At 37.5% G+C, this 25,441-nt stretch overlaps 1 protein-coding gene across 8 annotated transcripts in view; it reads right to left on the bottom strand.

The window, feature by feature from the left end:
* KIF16B (kinesin family member 16B) overlaps positions 1–25,441 on the bottom strand; it is a 142,291-nt gene that overhangs the window by 32,415 nt on the left and 84,435 nt on the right. For 4 of the 8 annotated variants that reach the window (XM_054820489.1, XM_054820490.1, XM_054820491.1 and 1 more), the window contains 5 exons: positions 23,424–23,582; positions 22,457–22,562; positions 21,878–21,928; positions 14,543–14,665; positions 7,211–7,300 (listed from right to left, as the gene is read on the bottom strand). In XM_054820489.1, coding sequence (XP_054676464.1) covers positions 7,211–7,300; positions 14,543–14,665; positions 21,878–21,928; positions 22,457–22,562; positions 23,424–23,582 — 529 coding nt within the window. Of the gene's footprint in view, positions 1–7,210; positions 7,301–13,752; positions 14,394–14,542; positions 14,713–19,784; positions 19,985–20,905; positions 21,699–21,877; positions 21,929–22,456; positions 22,563–23,423; positions 23,583–25,441 lie in introns of those variants that run through there. The other 4 variants (XM_054820493.1, XM_054820496.1, XM_054820494.1 and 1 more) reach the window with 4 other exon arrangements.

The raw sequence follows: 25,441 nt of genomic DNA, 5'->3' as shown, positions 1-25,441 counted from the left end.
TTCTAAAAATTACTGCTTTATTTTTCTTTCAATATTTATGGAAAGATACATTACTAAGGCTAGCAAAGTTCCAGGCTAGAAAGTAAAAATTAAGGTCTGCCATTAGTTTAGGATTTCTATTTCAAAAACTATTTTCTAGATGCTTTTCTATATACTTACAATTCTGCCAGAGGTATTATTTTAATACAAATCATGGCATTTGCTATTTACAAGCACATCAATGTTGCAAACAATTTTCATTTTAATCTGTGCCCAAATATACAGTTTCTTGGGGGGGGGGGGGGGGGGGGGGGGGGGGAGCTTTTAGACTGTTTATGCATTCTTGGTGTTTGTCCTAAGGTTGTCATATTAAATTTGTTACTCCTATTACGTTTTTCCATTGTATAAAAAACAAAACTACAGTACATAATATTGATTATTTAAAAAAGAAAAAAAAATCCAAATTTGCTAGTTAAAATCCAGAAACATCCTTCCAGACCAGGCAGAACATATCAACAAGTTTATTTCTTCACTGGATCAAATTTTCAAAACCAGAAATAAATCATAAAATAGTCATAGACTATGGTCACCAGGGGTTGTGGAGTTCCTAGGGGCTGAAAGAGCCTGAATTAAGAATCCATATACAGACAAACCTAAACTTTCTAAAATAATGAGGTAACATTCGTAGCAAGATTTGTACCGTCATGTTCATTACTGTACGGTACACCCTGCTCTCTCTAGTACAGCTATGCCATGATTTTAAATTGCTTCTCGGTCACAAGAGTTTCTAAACATCAATCTCAACAAGCATTGAACTTGTGAAGGGACTGGGACTTTGGTCACTGCAGGATCAAGGCTTTGGCGTAAGCACTGCAGGTTTCAGAACAAATTCATTTTAAATATCGTCTTAGAAGTTTTTAGTTGCAGTTACTTACAGCTACAGTGCTTTATACTACTTAGAATTGAACACTAGAAGCATCCAAATGTCCAGAATTTTGCATTCAATGTAAGCATACTACCTAAACCTTATATATTAATTAAATATACAGTTACTGATGCCAGTAAATGAGAAAAATCCAATGGTAAAACCCGCAGAGCTTCAGGCTGGCCAGCTCTGATGCAACAAGCTTTTTTGACTTCTGCTGCCAAAGCAGTTCCTAAGCTCCAGGAGCTCACTAGTTACATGGCAACTGGCTCGTCAGCCCTGCAAGCCAAGTACCTCAAAGTTATTGCTTCCTCATCCTTTTCCCTTTCAAAGTAATCCCAGGAGATTAACATAAATTTTACATTTAATGAAACGCTACAGCTGCACAGTTACAAACCAGAATTGGAGCAGCCAGACAGCCAAGATCCCAGCCGAAAGGCTGCCCCAAGCGCTCTGCATAAGCCTGCTGCCTTAACGCTCTGTTCCTGGTTTAATTTCCCTATTTCTATTCTTCCTTAGGAGGGAAAACTCTGCATCTCTGCTAAGACTTTTAAAAATAATTTAATAATTGCATAAATACACAGAAATTGTCTAATCATCCTTGAGACTGTGGGGTGTGAGGGAGTTGTGAATAAAAATCCCCAAACCCCCACCAACCATGTCTTCAAATTAGTAAAAAATTGCATTTCTCTGTCAGTGATCCTGGAGAGAATCTCCTCCAGAATCCAAGGATGCTCTTCTAAAATTAATGGCTTCACCTCAAACTCATCCCCTCACCTTTATCCATGCCAGCACTTTGTGTTGAAAATTTGTTCCACAAATTACTTCTCAAGAGCACCAGATGTAAAGACCACTTAAAAAGAAAATGGAGATCCTTCCCTGGCTGTCCCCCACAAGAGGAGTATGGAGGCAAAAGGAAAAGGACAGCAAGATCAGTCAGTGGTGGTTACACGAACAGTTCGTGCCTCTCCGTTCATCGTTACATAGATGAATTACTCCTGAACAACAAGTAATATTAGCAAAGACTCTAACAAGAACTTAAGAAAGGATTACAAAACTGGTGTCTGTTCTATTTTAATAGCAAACATGTACATAATATGTTGGGTGCTTGCGGGCAGTATGGATGGATGAAATAGGAACTGGCTTCACTGAGATACATAACATTTGTCTCTCTTCCGAGATGCAAAATACTTCCAGTAAAAAATGGGCATAGGACAGACTACTTTTGAGTTTCGAAAAGGCTGGAATATTTAAAAATATTTTTTAAATAAGCTTGCAACAAATGTTTTGAATTCAATATATTTTCAAAAACATTCACATACTAATCCTGAAAAACTTGAGAAATATTTTCCGCTCTGAGTTTCATGCGATTCTTGCAGGTATGCAAAGCAAAGAGCAGCCTGTTAACTCCTCCAGCTGAGAAGAGCCTCGAGTTCACTCAAACAGAATGATACTGTCAAACAGAGATTTTTGATATGCAGAGGATATTATCTTCAGAAATAAAAAGAAGGAATATATAACTCTCATTGACACTACTGATGAGAGCCTTTCCTCCAGTACACTACACTAAAAAAAAAAAAAGAATCCAGACAGCATGTTTTCCTAATGGTTATAAAATACAATCTTTACTGTCCAATAGTTAATGTACCTGAAAAACCCTGCCATCCAAGAAACAGCCTCTAATCCCAAACTCCGAGATTCACGATATTGATGCGTTACTGCAATATATCGCACACACTCATGTCCCTGGTGGGAAGAGCAGATGGGGGTTGAGGCAGATTCCATTTGGCTTGAAGGTTTAAGTTTACATAGATGTTTCGGAAATGGATATTATGCATGTGTTCAGTCATGTAAGACGACAAAAACCAGACCAGCAGAAGGGTAAGGTGGCTAAATTATGAACGAAAAATCTTTAAAAATTATTAAACGGTCCTTTTGTGCTTTAGGCTGTGAAAGATACATACATCAAAGACCTCCATATGTCAAATACAAATACACAATTTATTACATTCTGTTAAATAAGCTAGAAGGCAATAGCTTTGGCACTCCTGCAGAAATCTTGCCTACACACTTACGTCCTTATCTCCATGAATGAATGTATACATGCAAGCATACCTTTTAGCTTCTCTTTGGCAGCTCTCCATGGATTTACTAATATTTTAAGTCGAGAATCACTGTTAGTAATAAAACCGCCTCGACAGTACGTGCTTCCCTTAACACCAGGTAGAGATTTTTATGCAGACGGAAAGAGGTTTCAAGAAGACTGACAGGGAACTCCATAAGCAGAGCCTACAGTGAAAGCCCCACAAAACCTGGCTTAGACGCCTGGATGCAAGCGGGAATTAAGGACTCCCACATGAAGAAGGGACTTCATAAACCTTGGATTTGGGTAGGGAAAGACAAATAGACAATTGTTCCTCTGCTCTCCTTTGAAAGAGGGAAGAGACAAGAAAGCGTTTAAGAAGAAGGGAGCACTGGCCATCACAACAGCGCATCGCTTGAACTTGCTGAACTGAGAGAGAGAGGAGAATTAGTTTTCCCTCACAGCAAGATGGGGATCAGGAAGAGAAGGTTTTCTGCAGAAACCAGCACTCTGGTAGTATTTCAAAACCGTGAACTGATAAGAAAAGATGAAGAGGAGGAAAAAAAAGGAGAATCTTACTCTGAAAGTTCTCACTTCTCTAGTAGAAGAACCCATTTGCTCCTGTTTCTGACTAGTAACAAACAAAAAGCATATTCACTACAGAGACTACTGCAACTGAACGCCAAGTATGGTCTTAACTGCAATTCCAAAAATAGTAAGAGAGTCATTAACTTTCTAGTAGCGTTAAGAAAGCTGAGGCTGGGTAAATGACAATCGTGCAGACCTAAAAAAACATAGGCACTGTTAAATGCTCAGTACTTATCTGCCACTGGCACAATCTCACCCTGCTGCAGCCTCTTCAGTCTTTCAAAATTTGCATGTGACACATTTCAATTAGATATGCAGTTATCAGGAGCCACCTAATTACATTAGAAGAAATGTGCAGGTATATAAAATATATGGCATATTGTAAGACTGGAAGACATTAGATAGTTTCTGCTTCTGAAAGAGATACTCTTTTTTTCTCTTTTTTTCAAACCTTCCTAATAAATCAGTTTGCCAATACATTCCTTTGGGAATTCAGTGGCAGCAACACGAAATGCAAGATCAGCAAATTATTAAAATACTGATGTAGTAACTCAGAGCTGAGCAACTAATGAGCTGTAAAGTTCACTTCTAAAAGCAGGACACTCATACATTAAACACGTCCACAGTATTTTCGCTGTTCATTATAAATATTAATTTAGACTTGGAAGGTGAACTATGCAAAATAAAATTAAACTCTGATGGATTCTGATAACATTGCTTTTAAGGATCAAGTTTCTTTGGAATAACATACAGTAACTAAGGACACAAGTTTACCAAGTTTGGTATTAAAACGCATTTTAGCATCATAGTGAATCCTAAGTTAGGTCAATGACAGATAAGCAGAAACAGACAGATGATTTTCAACTTCCCAAACAAACTGAACTCCCACTCACATTGCAAAACTAATCCAAAATTACCATAAATTCAGGCTATTTTAAATAAAGGTAAAAATATGGGAACCCATCGATCATTCACATATGTAACACTGACAATGAAATGCCTTCAAAGAAAACAAACACCAAATCCTTACTACAGCACATGGTATTATGTGTTTCATCCATCACAAGGTGCTCTTCCCCTCTGATAAACAAGGACACAGAAGTTTGCAGAAATGCTGACAAGTAGAAGAAACCAACTGCGTATTAGCTAGGTTTCTTCTGCCCACAAACTTGCCATTTCCTTGTGGTGCCCTAAGTCTCAAAGCAGGATTGGACACAACACACCAGCCTCTACTATGTAAAATAGAGAAGACAGCAGTGCTGCATGGGTTTCCAAAACAAAAGTACTTAAGTGACTGCAGCTATGTAAAAGCAGTAGATGACATGATCGAATACCTACCTCGCTTCTCCTGAGCTTTCACGTGCTTTGTACTTAGCAAAGATATGTATACTTGAACCTCACTGATAATTTATTGAAGGTTGTTGTGAAGTGGAGGCTCGATAAAGGCTGGAAGAAGATATTACTAAAGCTATAGATCTATTGTTTCAGAAAGCAACATGACTAAACATTTCTTTCAAGTATATTAGAAGCCAAAACACTTTATTAGGCTTCTCCAAAGAGTATCGTATTTCACGGAAAGTTACATTGTCAAACTTGTAATACTTGCTATTTGCCCCAACTTACAAAAACTGTTGAGAAGAGATAACTTAATAAAACATACCACAATTTCCTATGTGAAAATTAGAAACGTATTCATCTGCATAGTTAAACCAATAATTCTGTTAATGTACTAGATGTGAATCACAATAAGTTTACCTAAGATACAGACATATGGCAACACAGAATGTCAATAAGAAACAAATGGCACACTAAACTAGAGAACGTATTGACCTTGCAAGCATGACCGCAGAGGGAAGAAGCTAAACAAAAATAAATAAATAAAAAAATTAAGATACTTATAAAGTGAGCGGTGTAGAGAACGGAAAACATAGATAACATTCACAGGAAATATATTCATCATGTAATCATGAACTATTAATTATGACAAAAACAACTTCATCAGCTGGGAAGATGCCAAGATGAAGAAAACTATGTACCTTTGCTCTAGGCTGGAATTTTTTCTCAGTTGTATGGTCCCGGATGCTGGTCTTTATTTCGACCTAGTAATACCATTCCTATGTTCCCATGGTTCTTCAATACAAGCAAACAAAAAAACCCCACTACTCCCTCCTGTAACACCAAAAAAGCCTGCATTTGTACCATGAATCACAAATGCTTGATTCAAAAAGGCGACATCAATATGCTGCAGCACATGGGACAATTTAATAGCGCCTTTAAGAACATCAGATTCCTCCTGAATTTGATTACTACATACAAGAAAGAAGTTGATCTCCCTCTGACATAATTGTAAAAGCCAAATTCAATCGCTCCTCAATGTATTGTCAAGGACCGATAACAGACTCTGAAAAAAAAACTACTCAAACACATTTTCCTAAACGAGGAAGATGGGTCTGCAGAGGGATTCAGCTGGCCCTTTTCTATTTCAACTGGATGACTGCCTAGCTGTTTTTAAAAGAGAGTTAGATGCAATTAGGATATTAGTGTTGACAGACTAACATCTAAGAGGAAATGGCAATTCATTCAAATCAAAAATATGATACTGATGTTCGTTCACAAGTAATATTTTTTAAAAGCATTTGTGGAAAGAGAACATTTCAATTTTCCATTCAAAACTCATTTTTACCTTTAAAAATTTTCTGACAATCAGAAAGATGACCTAATTTTCTCTTCTCCCTCTCTTTTTTTTAAACTTTTCCTTAGATATTTGGTGAGTGGTAGTTTCAATTTCTGGTTCTCATATTGTTTTGGAATGGGAATGATCCTAAGCCCCGGGATCTCCACAAAACAGATCTACCTATTTTACTCTTTAAAATTCAAGGTTGTTCCATGCTTAATTAGTTTTTAGCTTTAAGATTACGTCAATGAAGAGCAAGAAAGCATTTGCACACTATTGCATCTATCTCTCTCTGAAGCATAATAACGTTTTTTAATATATTGCCCATGAATATATGGCCCAGGCTTTTTACTTGTGCTAACTGTCAAAACAGGAGCACTTCCATCGCTTCAATGATTTACTTCTACTAATATCCAAGGGAACAAGTAGAAAGGAAGCAAAATGTTAATAATTAAAAGTCAGATGTGGAAACCAAGAAGTGTAATTCTATAAACGCTCACTCCAATGAACTAAAGCTCTGTCAGGCACAACTCCTCATATCCTGAATGCCCAGAGTCTCCGAGGTGGTCAGAAAGATCAATTTCCCATTTTGCAGAAACCTGGAAGCAACTATTACAAAAGGGTATCTGTGGTCTTCTTTTAAATGAGGAGTTGTCAAGATGACATGATCTGACTGCCGGTATCTCGCAATGAACAAAACAGCAACCTCCAGGGAACGCCGCCAGTCAGCAGTAAAGGGAATTATTGGCTAGAGGCAGCACACGGCATAACAGTTTCACTGCAACTTCCATCCTGTATCTAGCAGCCTTGGAGCTTTAAACTGCTGAAGGACTTGCCAATCTTACTAGAAGCATACAGCTGAGAGGAATATTGGGTTTTGAATAAACATCTTTCAAAAAAACCTTATTTTCACATCTCTACCTCCACCCTTTTCTGCAAAAGAAGTTTTACCAAAACTTACCTCTGGGTACTTCAGTTTTAAAGTTCTATGCATTTCTCGAAAACGACTGTACCGCCTGAATACTGTCCATGTCTCATCCAGGACTGTTATCTATATCAGACAATATAAAAAGAAGAAACAGAAGTAAAACCACACAACACTAAAAAACATGCAGTATACAAGGTTATCAGATTAAAACAGGCAATTCTTAGTTCCCTTAAATCCATAAGCTTTTATAGGTTTACTTAATTTTTCTTTCATTACAGTGACAGAACTGTATTTAATAAGGAGCACTGATTGCAAAGCAAAAAAACTGAATGTATTTATTCCTTACTCTGGAGTGGTTTGACAAGGCTATAAACACATTAAAATATCCCCAATCATTCCTTGGTGCAACTATACAGCTCTCAGCATTACAATCAGTGAATGTTCCATTAATGAATTAATAACATCCAGCACGAGTGTAGTGCAGCCTCTCTATATGTTCATAGAAATGTATATTCTAATATACACAGATATACACAATTAATAAGTACACATTTCTTGGACATGCAGAGCTCATTACTACATAGAATGGGATCCCAATTTGTAGGGTAAAAAATTACATACGCCAGCTTTCAGTAGAAGATATTCCTTTAAAACACTCTTGGTCTGTGTCATCAATATGTTGATGAACATCCCATTTATACAGGAAGTTTCATTAAAATCAACGGAATTACTCCTATGAATAAAGCGCACAGCAAGAGGAACACAGAGGGAGGGCAAGCCAACCTTACCATCAGTTATTCACAAAATCCTCACTGGAACCGAGAAATCAACAAATATTTCAGGGGGAAAAAAAAAAAAAAAAACTTTCACTGTCTGAAATTAGGTGAAATGAAAGAAATTTTTAAGCGGGTCATGAAAGACAATGAAGACTTTCTGGAGCTCTGGTGATCCAAGGCTACCAAGAAGCAGAGTTGCAGGGAGAGGTGGGCTTTTTTCTACATAGACTACTAGAGCTGGAAAAAGCCAACTGGCATTGCTTAAACCTGAAAAGACTGTTGCTTCTTTAATCTAACAGGCCTAATATGTGATATTACCTCCCCCTAGCTATGGTTTTATGCATGAAGATCAAAAATAACCATTTTCATAAAACACATTTCACAAAGACGCGGGCTTTTTAATCTTAAAGTGATTCCTAAAATTAACAAGCAGTTCCCTCACTACTGAGTGTATCAGAAAGTTACGGAAGTAAAGAATGTTGCAACGGAGCAGAATAACCGACTAGGAAAAAAAGAAACTGGAGCAATAAATCCAGAGGAAACCGGCATCCCAAGGACCATCATGGACAACTGCTACCTCATGTTCACAACAAACTCATCTCTGGTCCACCCTTCCCCATCCCTGCTGCCTTTGCTGCTGCATACAGAACAGGGAAAGTGAGGGAAATGCTTCGGAAACCAATAATTATTGTGTGTCTGATGACATCAGGAACCAGGTTTTGGGGTTGGTTTTTTCCTATTTTTTACCTCTATTTTTAACTAAAAGATGTAAGTAAATAAAACTGGCCTTCTCAAAACTTTTCACAAATACTAAAACACAGGTTCTTCTAGCACATCCCCACAATGCAAATTCATTATTTCTGATAAAATTCATCTTTCATGTCACCAATAAGCTTGACTGCTACTAGCATGCCTGCACAACGGACTGTATTCCCTCAACATATCGTTAACAGTATCTCAAACTTTACAAATCAGGTGAATGGATTTAACATGCCTAGGCAGGCTTAACTAAAAAAAACAAAGAAAACTAACAATTCAGGAATATGCACATTAAACTGATCTCTGTTAACTAATTAACCATTTTTGTTCTGAATATGTACTTTAAAGGGCTTTGTGATTTCAATGTTTGAGTAAACATTAGAGCGCAATGGATAATCATAAAATAAAGATGTTGCTCGTTCCTGCTTTCTTTTTGCTTTAATTCTGTATTTTAGTATTTCTGAATCAAGAAATTTTGCTGTGATGATTTCATTTGTACATGATCTTTAATCAAAAGTGACCTTTTTTCCCCCTAGGGTTTTCACAGAAGCATACCTTTAGGTGAGCAATCTAGCACAAAGCATCCAGGGCTCTTCCAGCGACACGGCCTGGGGAAGAGCACGTACATCAGTTTGCCAATCAAGTTGTTAGCTGTGCATCTGACTGCTGTCTGGGTGATAAAGTGGTACCAAACTCACCCGAATCAAATCGCCTGCAGCCAATTATTTATTAGCTTTCTTCTACAAAGTTTAAGCAGCAACTTGTTAGAGACAGACAGGAAGGAAACCAGTAGAGCCATATTATCTGCGCTGCCTAAGAACTGAAGGATTTTCTCTAGAGCATTCCCTTGGTGGCTTACCTTGCCCTGACTCGGTCCCTGTCATCCTCTTTGTTTACTTTCCTAATTCTTGTAATGAGACTAGCAGGTAATGCATTACAAAATTTTATTGCTGTTACTGCTGATATTATTGGAAAATGAATTTCAAAGCTAAACTAAATCTTAACCAGTCCCCAAAGCTCAACAATAATGTTGTTAGGATCAATCGGAGAATTACAGCGCACCTGGCATAGCGACAGCGTTTCCAGAACAGGGCCTTTTACTTCTGCAGCTGATCCAGCCAGTTTGGGCTGGGATTCTTTTCCCCCATTTAAAAAAGCTGTATGACAGACTAAATAAGCTCTGTGCACATGGGACTGAGACACATGTAGATCTTTTGAACAGCAGCAAGTAAAACAAATTTGAAAAGCTCTTTAATTTTTACTTGTAATTTGCCAATACAGTAGTTAAAATATTTTCTTAATAAAGATACATATATATAGTTGAGTAAATACGTAAGACAGATTTTCAAAATATTCTTACCTGGGGACCTATGTGATCCTAGATCTGCCACAAAATTGTGACTTTTTTTTTATTCAAGCATGTTATTTCCTACATAAACTTTACAAATTTGAAAGGAGATACTACAGTCTTGTCTCCTTTTCTTCTCTATGACTGACAGCAAATAACCTAACAGACATTTTCAACTTATTTCATAGAATCACAGAATGGTTTGGGTTGGAAGGGACCTCAAAGATCATCCAGTTCCAACCCCCTTGCCACGGGCAGGGACACCCTCCACTAGACCAGGTTGCCCAAAGCCTCATCACCATCACAGAATTTGTTCCCCTTTTGCCCCACAGAAATAGAAGTAAAACCTATGGGAGGGGGGAATATTCCACCTGATTTTGAAGCAATCAGAACAGAACATGCCCACCTTACTTATCTGGGCTGGTTAAACTGGCTATAGTAATTGTGAAAATTCCTGTTTCTCCAAACAGACCTTGCTGAAAATGTTCCTCACACTGTCTATGAACACAGCATCTGAAAAGCTCAAACTTGCAAGATATTAAGGGATTTATGCAGATCTATTTCTTGGAACCTTTTTTTATTAAACAAATAAAGTTGAGGGAAGATTGGGCTTTTTCTTTTTTCTAATTTAGGTAGATATGGGGCAGACATCATTTTCTTTAAGAACTACATATCATTGAGCACTGCTTCTGCTTTACACCAATTCTGCAACAGCTCGCTGAGCTCAGAAGGAAACTTTGACTAGAAGCAGGGACATTTTGAGCAGACCCACCACAGCATTTGGCTGCACAAAACTGTGACCAGACCTGGAGAGAAGCACTGCTTTGGGGTGTATCTGCCCGGATCTTCTCCTATAGAGAACTCGCCAAAGATTACTGAAAGGCTTCGAAACACAAGAAAAAAAAAAGTTTTGAAAGAATATCAAACAAGATAAATAAAATGAGAGAAATCAGAACAACAAGGGAAAACTGAATAAAAATGAGAAGCCTTATCTACAACTTTCCCTCTTGTCAGAGGATCCCCTGCAGGGCTGTGCTTGATTCCAGGCTTTGCTTCCATCACCTGCTCTCGGGAGACCCCGTGTGCCTTTATGTGAGCTGGAGTTCCCCCTTCCCTGCTGCCTCCCTGCGGCTTCTGCCATCCATAGGCACTGGCTGTAAGAGACGCCAGCGGTCTTACTGATGCAAAAGCTCTTCCCACACGCTGTTTCTAGCACAGCCTTGTCTGAATATTCCGTGTATCACAACAACATGAAAGGAAGAGGAGAATACAAGAATAATTTTCTGGTACTCTAATTCAGCTCTAACATAAATATGTTTAGACCTGATTAATTTACTACTGTTTCATCATGTCTTTAAAGACAACATATAAAACTGACACTCAACTGGAAGTTTTTTTGGAAATGTATCTAATCATACTGAATATTAATAGCAGACCAGCACAAGCATCTCTTGCTGCAAAAGGAGAAGGTGCTATCTTAACTCAAATAAAGTACGGTTTTGTTTCTATTTTGAACTCTTTCTCATGGGAGTCATTCAACATCTTAAAGCAGGATCTGTATCCAGTGGAAAAACCTGAGTGGACAGACCATCTTGCTGGCCCATTCCCAAATGTTATATATGTCTAGATAGACAAGATGCTGAACCCGCACTAAAAGAAAATATTTTTGGATGGTATGTTAGGGTTGAAAGACTTATGAACTGACTCTGATGCTGCCAAGAAAAGTGGAACTCACTGTCTCTCTTTTGGCATATAAAGGAAATAAATAATCTTTACTACTGCATGTTACAAGAAGAAATTTATATATTTTTTATATGTAGAAATTCATTATATTTGTTCCTCTATACAGCAATATGCCAAGATTTAACTACAGACACAATGACTAGAAACATCTGCTGAAGCAAATACTTCTGAGATACCTAAGATTCAAAGGTCTGGGGACTGTTTTACAATTCCACTCAATCATCCTTTGTCAGATTTCAAAGTGCTGTTACATGCAAATCGGTCAGCTACCCATTTTCCCAAGAGCAAGAGGGACCTTGGTGAAGAAATCTTATTTGGGATCTAGCAAAGGAAATAACATCAACAACACCTCAGCCCTTCCCCAAGACTAACACATACTCTGATATGAGATCACCTGAAAATAAACTTGAACCAAGTAAAGTATGGGTGAAATTGGGAATTATTTCAACAACTGACATTGTATCCTGACCCATCAGGAAGGGATGAAATAAACAGGTACATGTTCTCTCTTCCTTGCCCTGTCTTCCTACTTTCCTGATTTGGGGGGGGGCGGGGGGGGGGATTAAAAAAAAAAAATCACTATTCCATGTATTTTGATTTCCCATAGAATAACCGTAGCAGCAGCTGAAGTTTAATATAGATCAAAACAGAGCTGGGAGCTCTGCAGAGGAAAGGTTTAAAATAGAAAAGCTTTGGAAGGTCTGTGGATTGTAGCTTGGAGCCAAATCCTGACCACAGCAAAAGCAACCCACTGTGACATACAGAGACCTGAAGGAAAAGGAAAAAGCATAAACAGTTGATCAATTTGTGTAAGAGAATGACTACAAGAAACATCCCAAAGACTGCCCAACTAAGGTCCATAAGAGCTTCAGTAAAAACATTTAGTGCTCTAAAGAAGTTGACAGCAATGGAATACAATTACTAAAGCGATAGACCGTCCCCTACCCCATATGTCACCCATTTCTTTCCTTTGAACTTCACCAAAGCAGTTATTTAAGCAGCAGTTTCTTTCAGAAGCAGCCTAGAGATGGCACAGGAGAGACAGAAAAGATTGTACTGGCAAGTGTGACAGAAGAGAACAGCCATTCCATACACATCGCTCTTAGCTAGAGCATCCATTCCCTCCATGCCATTACTGAGGTTAGGTCACAAGTCTCATTTCTCACAGAAACAAAATTCAAGCAACAGAACTGATGGAGCCTAGTTTTATATGCACTTGTATATCTCCTTGATATACCCCCCTGTTCCTTTCTGATTATGAATCCCACCACCTTCTAACATTTTTCTTTTACTACATTTCCTTCCAGGTAAGTCCAAGTCTTCCCGCACATGCTCTTTTAACTGCCCCTTCATCCTAAGATCTCGCAGATGCTTATGTGGGTTTTAGGGAAGAAGGGAAAATATTTGGAAAAGTACTTACTAAAAAAAGAAAATACATTTTATACTTTATCTACCTTCACTAACCATTACGCAGTTTAGTAAATCCTGTGTGCTGAAAATAGTTGGCGAGTAGAACAGTCCTTAGGGAAGTTTCATATGTGCTTACTCTTCTCTCAGCATCTCTCTGGCTCCGGGCTCCCGCTGGCCCCAGGAAATTCAAAGTTCAAAAGGCAAAAGGAAGTGTTCCATCCACAAATTGTGCAGTATGTTTCAAGATGAAAATTTAATTAGTACAAACAGAGCTAAGATTGCCCATATTAATAAAAGTCTTCGTAAAAGAGAATGTGAGCATAGTTCAAAAATGGTCCTGCACACTGCGAGGGCAGGTCACTCCAACTTACACCAGCTAACAAGCATCTGGCAGTACATTCAGCGATGAAGGCTGCCAATTCCGTCTGTGATGCCACGTACGTCAGTTATGCTACATGTCCACATGCACTGAGAGCACACTTCCAATTAGACTTCACATCTTGCTTTGAAAAAACACTGGCTTAGTACTAGAGGAACCATAGTGAATATGCATTTTTTCCCCAGCATTTCTGCACAGAAGATCAACTGAAGAAGCCACTAGAATAGAGGGGACGCAGATAACAGTTTAGAGAAGCGAGACCTTGGAAACGCAGGGTGGGAAGAATAAGAACAGCAAAGTGCCCAAAAGGAATCAAGCCTTTGTTGTGGATACGTGCAAAACACTTTAATTATGCTTTCATAATTACAGGTAAATATTTCACATCTAATCATTTTCTATACCTGATGCTCGCATCTCAAGAATGGACTTTCCTATAACCAACGTGCATTTAATCCTCATCTCTGCAACACTTTCAACTGAATTATTTGACGTTGGGTCTGGAACTGCTCACCCCAGGAGTCTGACCACCAACCTCTCGTGTACAATTGATCCACTTGGAAAAGACTTGTCTTTTAGCACCCTGTATTGTGCATGCCTTCTCACAACCTCTCTTGTTTAACAGTACTGAGGCCACTTAGACAACAGAAAGAGACAGAACCAAAAATTGCACTTAGTGAAACAAAAACTACATTTCATTGGGGTTAGTAAGGTGATTTCTGGAATCTGCAGCTTCTCAGGTGCGTTTCCAGCCTCCGTTTCCATCTTCGCTAACTGCGATGCTGTCACAGTGAACACCGATGGCTGGAGAGAGCAAACCAGGAACCATTTGGTTTTAAACAAAAGGCATTTTTCTATTATTATTGCTACCATGATACTACTGTTGTACAAATGCAAGCAACGTGTGTACAGAGACCCCAAACATTAACGAGAAGCAACTAAAAAGCACTTACCTTTATTTCAAACTCATAGTGTTCATCCTTTCCCTGCCCACACAGGACGTAGCGTGGAATACTAATTTTAATTGGGTCCTTTAGGTTGTCTGGATTTGCTCCCAGAGAACGACAGACCATCCGCTTTCATGCGCATACCAAATAGGGAGAACAAAGGAAAACCAAAATCACTACATAAGGAAAAAAAGAAAAGAACTTCACTAAAAATGAGAAAAAGTCCTTGGCCAGAAGAGCAGGGAAAGAGAGCACGGAGGAGGCAGAAACTTTTGAAAATGAAGGAATCATTTGCAAACAAAGTGGATCACCTTTTATAACCAAGCTCTAGCATTTTGTTATGCATGAAAAAAATTAAAGTGAAGAGTATTAAAAAATGCTGCTTATTCTTTGAGAAGGCACTTTCAGCTTAGATATCAAAAACAAGGGAAAGCAGAAGACTTCGTATTAACCTTCTTTGAAAAAAATAAATGTACGAATCAAGCCTTCAGAGCCAGCCGTATTTTTTGTATGTCTTTATATAACAAACCTGTTTACAATATCAAGCAGTGGGGGATCTAGGCAATTCAGAAATTGCCTAGATCTTAGACTTCTAAATACAAACTCATTTTATAATTAAATAAGGTATTGTTAACATACTAATCCACTGTCAGAACAGTTTCCTACTCTTTTCTTTAAATCATATCTAATTAACAGAAAACTCAACTAGGATAAATTGGCGTGGTGTGGACAAAAAGGTCTAAAAAGGTATTTGCAATGAGGGCACACTGCTCTGACTTAACAGCCAGATGGAAACTGTAACTCTAAAGTCATGTCAAAAATAAAATATTTTTGCAACTGAAAAAGGTTAATGATTTGCAGTGAATGTGTCCAAAAGTAGCATAAGCACTTACAGTGAATAAGTACCGAAACTGCCTTTTAGGAAGTCCTCCACTTTCTCAATTGAAAGTATTTGGGCTGAAAAACTTAATGAACTTGTACTTAAAAATAACAGCACCGTGACAAGTAGAAGTTAATAACAAGAAAGATTGAAAAATTACCACTTTAAAAAGTTATGCCCATGTTACATATTTGTATTTAGTGATGCTCCCCATCACTTCTACAGATACTGTATTCTCAACATTCATTTTCAATCCCTTAGCCACTACCATGCGACATATTGCTTGGTCAAAATTCTTCAGTCTTGACCAACACTCTCCCAACACATGAATGTGGCTCACACTTCTGCTCACTGACGCTTGGTGTCTCTGTAGTAACTCCTGGTGACTTCCCGTACACGTGATACTGTGTAGGGACTGGAGAAAAGTTTGAAGCTTATTCATAAATGCCTCTCTGAATGCTCTGAATCCTGGCTCTTAAGAAGGGGAGGCTGTTATTTCATTACTAGTCAGCTTAATGTTAGCATTAAGCATAGTGAAAAAGAAAATACAATGAATTGTAGTTCCAATTAACTGACTTTATCTAGAATGTGTATTCCACAAGCTTTTTTTGTGAGAACATAAATAAGTTTATGTTTGAATGGAAGAATATTTTCAGTGACCTTTGTTTACACGACAAATATTTTCTCCTCTCTATTTTGCCCTTCTTTCACTTCTCCCCACGTTACTGGCTTTTCAACTAAAACTCATTTCTGGAGTGTAGAAATGTAAGCAATTCTTTCCTTGGGGGAAAGAGGAGTTCAGTGCCTTGACAACAATATCATCTGTTTTAAAACAACAATAAAACCATACAGTCACTCTTAAAGCACCTCTGTCAACACGTAATTTATTGGCAGTCATTTTCAGAGAACTATTACAAACAGCTAATAGTCAGAGAGGAAAATGATCTCAAACACAAAGTGTTGTGAGAAACGTGCCCCAATACATTAAATAATACTTTGATAGTCATAAACATCGATCATTATGTTTAGTTCTAGTAGAATAAAAGATATTGCTGTGAAGTAATTTTTTCATAGAAAGTGCAGAATGTTCACTGAGTTAGATTCGAAAACAAACACAAAAGAAGAAAACCATCTTATCTAGAACATACACAAACATTTAAATTTGGGGTATAATTTGAAAAGGAATTATTTGCAGAAATTACCGTCATTTAGCAGCCTTGATTAAGACAGTTCTCCCAGACAGTGCTACTCAATGTTAACGTTCACCGCAGAAGAAACGCCTGGGTGATGTCAATGACAGCGCCACTCTTGACCTGGACTGACTTGAGGTTATGCTCCAACTCATAACTACTCTGCTCCATGTTCTGTGACATGTTTGTGTGTACGTTTTGTTAAAAACAAAAAACATACCTCAAAATAATGTGACACATTTTGTTCATCTTTGGAATTTCTTAAGGTAGTAGAAGGTTTTGTTATGACAAAAAAAATCAAAAACTGAATTCTCTATCTAAACCAGCATTCATCCTTCCAGACACAACTTCCCCATCCAATGCAAGTTATTTCTTTTTAAATCCCACGTGAATTACATTACCCTGTCTTAACATATGGTAAGAACAAATGGGAAATGTTCTTATACCAGTAGAGAGACTGTAGTCTAACTCCGTCTAGTAGAAGATTGCACCTCTACTGGCAATATGCTTACAGAATTTAGAATTTCAGATTAGATACCACTGTGTTTTCTGCCAAGGACCATCTTCCTCAAACAAGGCAGATGGTGCATTCAAGCAACAGGATTCAAAGGTATTCAGCTCCCTTTACAAGGGAAGAAACAAAAGATGGGAGATAACAGCTTATTTATTATTTGAACACCTGACAGGGGTAACAGGTAAAGAATAACCTTGTACTAAGCTAAAGGCAAGCCTCAACTAATGGAAATCTTTTACTAATGTTAAATGGTTCCATTACTTCTTGGAGTGTAATAGTAAAGAGATTGTCAGAGATGCAATCTCACAGCCTCCACAACTCCATCAGTAATCAAGCAGAAGAGGAGGAAAGTCAAGTCAGGCATGTTACATGGTGTTAAACGGACTCCATCCCTTCAGGCAGTATCCCCAGTTGCTAACTATCCATTTAACAGCATGAGAAACACGTATGCAGATCATAAACCCCAAAATGTTTGTCTTACCACAGGTATGTTGGCATGAACAGAGGTCAAAATGCTGTTTAAAGCACAACAAACACCTGTTTACATCCTTTAACTGGGTTCATTTTCACATCACATTTTCCTTAAGCACTAACATCAAGGGAATATAAAGAACTTATTCTATTGTGGCAGAGTACAAATTAACCATTTGGACAAAATAAATAGGAATGACTTAAAGCCATGCATCGCTTCCCTACAAGAAAAGGAGGGGAGGCAGAAATCTAAAGAGAGGATTGGATATTCTCTGCATTTTTCTTGTTCTGTTTCACCGCTTCCACGTAGCCTACACTGTCTTGGCTCTAGGCAAAGGGGGCAAACCCAGGGAAAAGAGATATGGCAAACCCATCAATTCCCGGTAACTCAGCCAACACGCTTAGAATAAGCCAAAACCCAACTCCTTTAGCACTTGTGACAAACTTCAGTGCAGGAGTGCACCAATTCTTCACGCTAAACTCCAAAGCAGAAGAGAGTTGTCAATGCTATTCTTCCCAAAATTGTACACATAAAAGCTAAAACCATTCTTAGTATTAAGAGCATACAGTGAAAGTACCATAGGAATCTAAACGCACCTTGCCGTTCAGACCACAAAAAAAAAAAAAAAAGGTATTGCAGATGTTTTGAAACACTGAGATCAAGGTCATTAAATAAGTGAGAAGCATGAAAAACAAAGATACTCAGAAAGATTAAGGAAAAGGTAATCAAGGAGGAATGGAGAAGACAGTAATGAAGACAGATAGTAGATGGAGGGAGCCAGAAAACACAACCAAACTGGAAATCAGAAGGCACAGCTGTAATTATAGTTTTGATCCACCTACGACACACAATAGAAACATTGAATTTCCTCACTTTCCCAAGGAAATATATGTACAGCATATCAGAGACCCACAGAAAGCAAGCACTCAGGTAATAACAATTTTTGCTAAGATGTGTGTACACTCCCTATGGTATTCCCTTACAGACTCAGAAGACTCTTTTGCTTATTGATATTAAAAACAAAAATAAAAAATAAAATATTTTATCAATATTCATTAGCCTCTTATTTTGAATGTATCTAAACGTATTTGGATTTCAATACCTAGTCAGATGCATAATTAGCCAAATGGCTTCTTCACTTGAACTGAATGTTAATTTCCAGATTTCCAAAGGGATATGCAAACTGCTCTGAGGAATTGATGGGATGACTGTCAGTTGAGTATTTATTTCTTTTTCACAGTACTGAGAAAAACCAATTCCTGAATCAGATCCAACCTTGCTCCTTCTAGAAAACACGAGCTCAACTTTTGTGAAATTCTCTTTGTCTGGCAAAACTACACATCGGATATCATTCAAACTGTACAACTCAAGGCTGTCAAACCGTGATCGCTGGCATGAAGCATCCAAAAAGTTAGACGCAGGATAAAAGACATTATTTTCCCTTAAGAGACCTATATGAGTAGTTGTAAGAACAAGAGCTCTATACACAGTCTGCTCAGCACAGTCTACTTTCACTGAGGTATACAGCAGTACATGAATGTCACCTAATGAAGGTTTAATACTTCCCATATTTTCGTGTAGTAAGTAAACCAGATCAGCTAATTCAGTCCTAAATTTGCAGGACAATCGTACTCCGTTTGAAAACACTAAGTCATTTACTTCTGATGTCCAGTCAAGCGCAATCTGCATCAAATCATCTTTCAAGAGCTGGTGATTTAAATAAACAGCGTCATCTGTTGCAGAAATCAAAACGCTCATTATATCACGGCAAATTCTTTGAGTGAAGTGTTTGTTATAGGTAAATATTGTGAGTAAACCCTCTTCAGCAGAACACAGAAGACTAATATTCTGTCCAGCAAAGCCAACTTGAATCTCCTTTATCATGACGATGGGAACCTCACGAAACATTGCCAAGGAACTCTGGCAGACATCTTGTTCGACTGATGAAACAACAACATACAGAACGGAGTTGAACAAAAGCAAGCAAGCAGGTTCTGGATCAGGTTTTTTGCAATTGCCAACAGTGAGCCAATATATACCTTTCAACTCCTTCATTCTAATACAAATTTGAGGTAAGGCACAGGTCAAAAATTCCAGCACTTTCTCCAGAGAACAGACCTGAAGCTTCAAAAAGATATCAGGAAAACGCACAAGTTGCTGTCTTAACACAAGACTCTTCTCCAGCTCTTCATTTTTACAACAGCACGCAAATCCTTCAGAGGGCTTTCTTGCACAGGCATTGGAGGTTTCTGTGCTTATGCGCATCGTGATAGCCTCTTGCACAGGGGATTCAGGCTGAATGACATTCTCAGTACGAGCTTTGGCGTTATCAGTAGAGTGGGGCATGTCTTGATTCATATCCGACTTGAAGAATATATTTACCTGCAAGTTTCTTATAAATGGCAAATTTTTTATTAATGATACCGCTTGTGCGCATCTCTCACTTCCATCACACAAACTTCCCAGCTCCTTAATTTGTTTAGAAACCACCGTACTGTTGAGCAGCTGACTACTGGTATCTTTGTAAAGGCAGGAAAGCTTGCTGAAAAGATATCCCAAACCATAGGTGTGCTTTGGGCTCACATCAAAATGAGAAACTATTGACTTAAAAGAAATCAAATCAGAGGATTTTTGTGTTGGAAGCTGAGAATTACCAGACTGGTCTTCAATTGTTGGGTGCACTGTCTTAAATGGGCTGTTTTCTTTACCAGTTATTATTTCAGAACGCACATTAGCCTGAGAAAAGACAAGGCATGATATGCTGTTAAAGTCAGCCTGCTCATTAGCACCCATTAAGGATCCTACAGAAGACAGCTGTTTCAAGTGGGAACAATCAGATTCAGTTCTTGAGCTGTCACAATCCCAAGAAGTAATTATTTTATCGTCAAGATGATTGAAGTTTTCAACCTTGCAAAGCGAATAAGCTACCTTATTTAAGTCATGACTTTGTAAAGAAGTAGATAAAACATTCTGATAAGGAACATTCTTACTCTTTAAAGTATTAATGTTTTTAGAGTGAATTAAACTACTTTCAATGTCACAACGACAAGCAAAGCTCTCCTGTTCTGAATTACTCCTTTCATTCTCAAATGCCTTCTCTGATGTAAAAGGGGAGGAGATTCTTCCAGAACTGGAAAATAAATCCCACATCTCTGAATGTTCCTTCTGTGTTTTATGGCCTCTTACTCCTGTGTTTTCTCCACACAACTCAGAAGCACAACTGCCATCTTTAGACATAAATGGAAAGCCATAATGTGGCTGCCACTGTTGACTTTTCTGTTAAAAATTTCAAAAGAAGAACATAGAAACGTCTTTATAAACCCTTCTGATTTGAACATTTCTTGAATTGAGGATTGATTTTGATTAGGTTTGTACAATCATTCAAAATTGGTACAATCATTGCACAATCTCTCAGAATTAGAGAGAGAAAATCCAGCAGAAGTGATTGAGGTCTGATTCAGGAATGGTTGATCTTCCCAGCCCACCACTGCTTTCTCTTTGTACAGTATCCATTTCACTTGGTTTATACTTGCTTTACTCAAAAACCACAGGAAAGCCAAAGGGTGACGCAGAAATTTATAAGCCCTTTACTGTTTTTCCACACATGCACAAAAAAGTAATCCTATACTATCCAAGATAGCATAAAAAGTCCAACACAGTTTAAAAATAACAGTATAAAAGTCAAAAAGAGTCCAAATTAGAGGTGTTGCAGTCCTCCCACTAATAAGGTTTAAATCCATAAAGGTATTTAGGATTTACTCACCAAGACAAGTAATTAACTGTGTTTCAAGCAAAAGTTAGGCAACCAAATGCAGTGAGGGGTCTAAGTCTTAGTTTAAGACTACATGTATGAATCCTTCATGACACAGGCAAATTTGCCCAATGCTACTTGCTGATATTATAGACACCCTTACAGTAGTGAGTTCACTCTGAGTCAAAAGTGTGAAGTGGTATTCTGAATTCAGACAATCTCTCCTCATTAAATGCTTTTATCCTCTAAAAATCAGGAAAGGGATACTGTTCCAAATTAAGAATCATGACAAAACAAGGAAGAAAGATCCACAATAACACCACACATTTCAAGTAAGGAAGAAGCTAGGCAAAATCTGGAAAAAAAAAAAAAATCACTTCAATTCCAGCTGGCAGAATGCATCGCTGTCTCTATTAGCCATTTATCTTGCTGTGAATTCAAAATTCTAATTATGCAGCTAAACATTAAGAAATTTAATTACAGGGCATGCCATAATTTAAGACAACCATTTCATTCTGACAAATTATGACCTACCTCATACTTCAGCTTGCGTTGAACAGTGCCATTATTAAGCCTCTCATTATCCTAAGAACAAAACAGGTACAGGTGATTATTAAAAAGAGTGCCTTTCTTGTGTAAGTGCATTTAAAAGCATTCATAGGAAGAGACATTCTTTTTAATAGCAAAAAATAACTATTTTCTTACTGATATTTATTAAACCACTGGCTTAGAAGTCAATCAACCCCATCTTTGGATTAATTAGATCACCATTTTTTAAATGAGCATTTGTTTGCAAGTATAAACAATTACTGTTTTTCTGGATGGAATTTTATCAATGTATTTTACAGACACAAAATGAAGATTTTAATTTTATCTGCAAGTTTCCCATTGCCATTTACACACTCTTCCCTGCAAAAAAATGGAATACAACATAAAACGGGGGGGGGGAGAAAGACAATCAAAATCTAAAACTGATATTCCTACTTTACTGTTTACTTATTTGGTAAATTAAGTAAACACAGGAAAACATGGAAATAATTGAAAAACAAAAACTAAAGCAGTGGTTACACATGGTGCATTGAAGGTCAGGACTTCCTACCTATCTCTGCTCACCTTTAAACTTTCTGTCGACCAGGACAGGCTAAAATCATTATCCTCAGCTTTATGATGAATATTCTGGAGCCTTCTCTGCACTTCTTGTTCAATAAAGGCATTTATCCTTCAAGATATGGAAGAGTATGGAAGAAAAAAGAAGTATATTCTTAGATAAAAATCAAGACAAGCTAAAGGGCTCTTTGAAACGCTTACGAACCCTAAGTACTGCACAACTCTTCATTGGCAGGCTTAATCTTAGACCAGTTTTATCCCTCCTTAAGGAACATGGACTTCGGAGCAAGTGCTCATTTAACAGGCAAAGGTTAACAATTTGTTATCACAATTAGACAATTTAATGGACCACAAGTTAAGCCAGTGCTACGCGTACAGCTCTGCATACAAGCGGCACTGAGGGTAAGAGTGATGAAGAAGAAATAAAAGGCTGGGGTTGCCTCTTTAGTTACTTAATGGTTTGCTTTTATCACTTTTGCAATATCAGCAACTCAGGCTAACAAAGGTTTGGTCTTCAAACAGAAGGAATGTTCCACGAGTTGATACTAACAACTGCATGTTTAAGTGTAAACAGTTTAAAAAGAACAGAGAGGAAATATATTTTAAGTGATATCAGGCAGCTGCCCTATTAAAAAAGGCCTAAGACAATTTCATTTACTTTGTTGCTTTAAGTATACATAAAGCAATAGTATATAGACAAGTGACTGTACACACAAGAAAAATATAAATACATTTAAGCCTACAGTTTCACAAGCCTCTACTCTAAAACAAAATGCACAGGAGCAACAGATTACCCTGTTGGTTATTTAAAGTAAAACACAGCAAATTAATTTTATTTCCAGACTAGTCTTTAAGTACGATTACAGTATTTAATTAAAACCCAACCCTGGCAGAACAATCTTTCAAAATATTTCTTTTCTAAAGCTACTGTTTGCATTCCTACGAAAATATCGCAGAAATGCAGGTTACCCACCTATCATCAACTAGCGGAGCAGCGGGTGGCTGTGGCTTTGTTGGGCTGGTAGGGGAGGTGGTATGGGAGAGTCTCTCTTCAAATGTTCCATGATTTCCTTTCTGACCACCATCACCCTCGTATATTTTTTGCTTCAGCTGCTGAATTTCCTGGTCCAGGCTACAAAGAGATCTTAAAATGTAATTCGCTTTGTTTTAGAGTCGGTTCCCATAGTGCTTATGGGAAGTACTGCATTTACACTGGGATGGATACATGTATGTCAGATTGTAGGTATTAACAATTATGAAGATACAAAAAATGGTAATTGTTCTTTAAGCATATCTAGATAGGAAAATAGAGACAGATCAAAAACACATCACAACAGCAGTATTAAGTTAAATAAAACAACTTCAGTAACTTCCAATGCAAAAGGTATCTAGCTCAGCACATCAAATATTAATTCAGAAGACTTAACCTATTAGGATCAATTGAATAAGCTTTCCTCGTTATAGAACTCTATCAATGACCTCAGTTATTACCTTCCAGTGTAAAGTAAATGAATAAATGGGGGGGGGGGGGTGTGTGTGAGTAAAAACCTGAAACTACAGCACCAATCAAAAAAAAAAAGGTAACCTAAAACAATGATGTGGCAAAACATGTAAGAAAATCTTCAAATAGTGTATTATGCATATAAACCTTATTTCCAGTTATTCCTGTTGCCTGTAAATATATTTTGGAAAAATTACTTACAAAATAAAACATTTAGTATTTATTTCATATATACCTAATAAATCATCTTTTGAAACAGAAACCTCCTCACTTTAACAAACACATTTCATATCAGCCAGATTTATGCACAGAATAGAATATGTAAAATTGGATACCGTATTTTTGACTGAAAATGCCCGAGGCATCTAGTATAAAATAAGAAGCATTTCTTGCAATATTTATTACTTAGTCAAATTAAGCTATATTATAACGAAGTAATCCGCAGAACACACTTCTCACTTGTAATGTAGCTGAGATTAGATTAGTAACACAGTCATAATCTTCTCCATTTCCATTACAACTTTTGTCTCTGAAGGTAATTGTTTTTTTGAGAGGTTACTTGAAAATTAAAGAATAAAAGGAAAGAAGTTCCTGCAAAAGCAGGGCAAACCACGCAAAGTTGGAATTCTACTGCTTATCCTACAGTTGCATATAGCTAAAATGAAGCACAATGCTACAACTACTTTATCCCATCCTGGACGTTAAAACAGAAAATTAAAAGACATGAAGGCTTAGGCTGGAGTAAAGCAGGCTGAATTGTTACTTCATTTTTAGAGTACTTTTTGCAGCACTGCCAGAAGCCATCTGTTTCTTTTGAAGAGCAGCAAAGCAATCTTGCATCCTGAGGGAAAGTGGATGGAAGATGGCTGATGGATATAGGAGAGTGTTTGCATCTATGGAAAATCAATTTAACCACAAAAATCAGAATTACATTAAAGGAACAAAGCTTATCTCTTGATTTGTAAACATCCTACTATCAAAAGATATCACTTCCTATAGCTATAAACTTATTCAGCCGTGTGATGCATGCACTAGTAAGTACACAAAACTGCACCTTGCCACTTGTGAGCAATACATCCCGTTGTCTCAAAGACAACTCTAAAGTTGGTTTATGTTCATTCTATTGCTGCAAACCTCTGCCAGGATGACAAAACGTGTATGCATTATTCCAGTGTAAGTTAACTTCAAATTATCCTTTTGGGAGTCACCCCTGTAGGTGAAAGAATTTGAGCTAACATACTATTCAAACTGGAAAAAAAATTTTAAAAAAAATCCAGTTATGATGGACCTATGCTCACAGAACATTTCAAATAAATATTGCATTTAAACATTTCCAGAGGGTTAACAGTGATCTGAATCAGAGCACATCATCACGTAACAATACCTAGATAAACAATAAGAAACATATACAATTCATATGCTTACTATGGTGCCCAAGACATTGTGTACTCTGAAGTGTAAACTCAAACACAAGAGCGCTAAGTAGCCTG

The sequence above is a fragment of the Grus americana genome, chromosome 3, assembly GCF_028858705.1.
Source record: "Grus americana isolate bGruAme1 chromosome 3, bGruAme1.mat, whole genome shotgun sequence".
Lineage (NCBI taxonomy): Eukaryota > Metazoa > Chordata > Aves > Gruiformes > Gruidae > Grus > Grus americana.
This window is presented reverse-complemented; position numbering and strand designations above follow the sequence as displayed.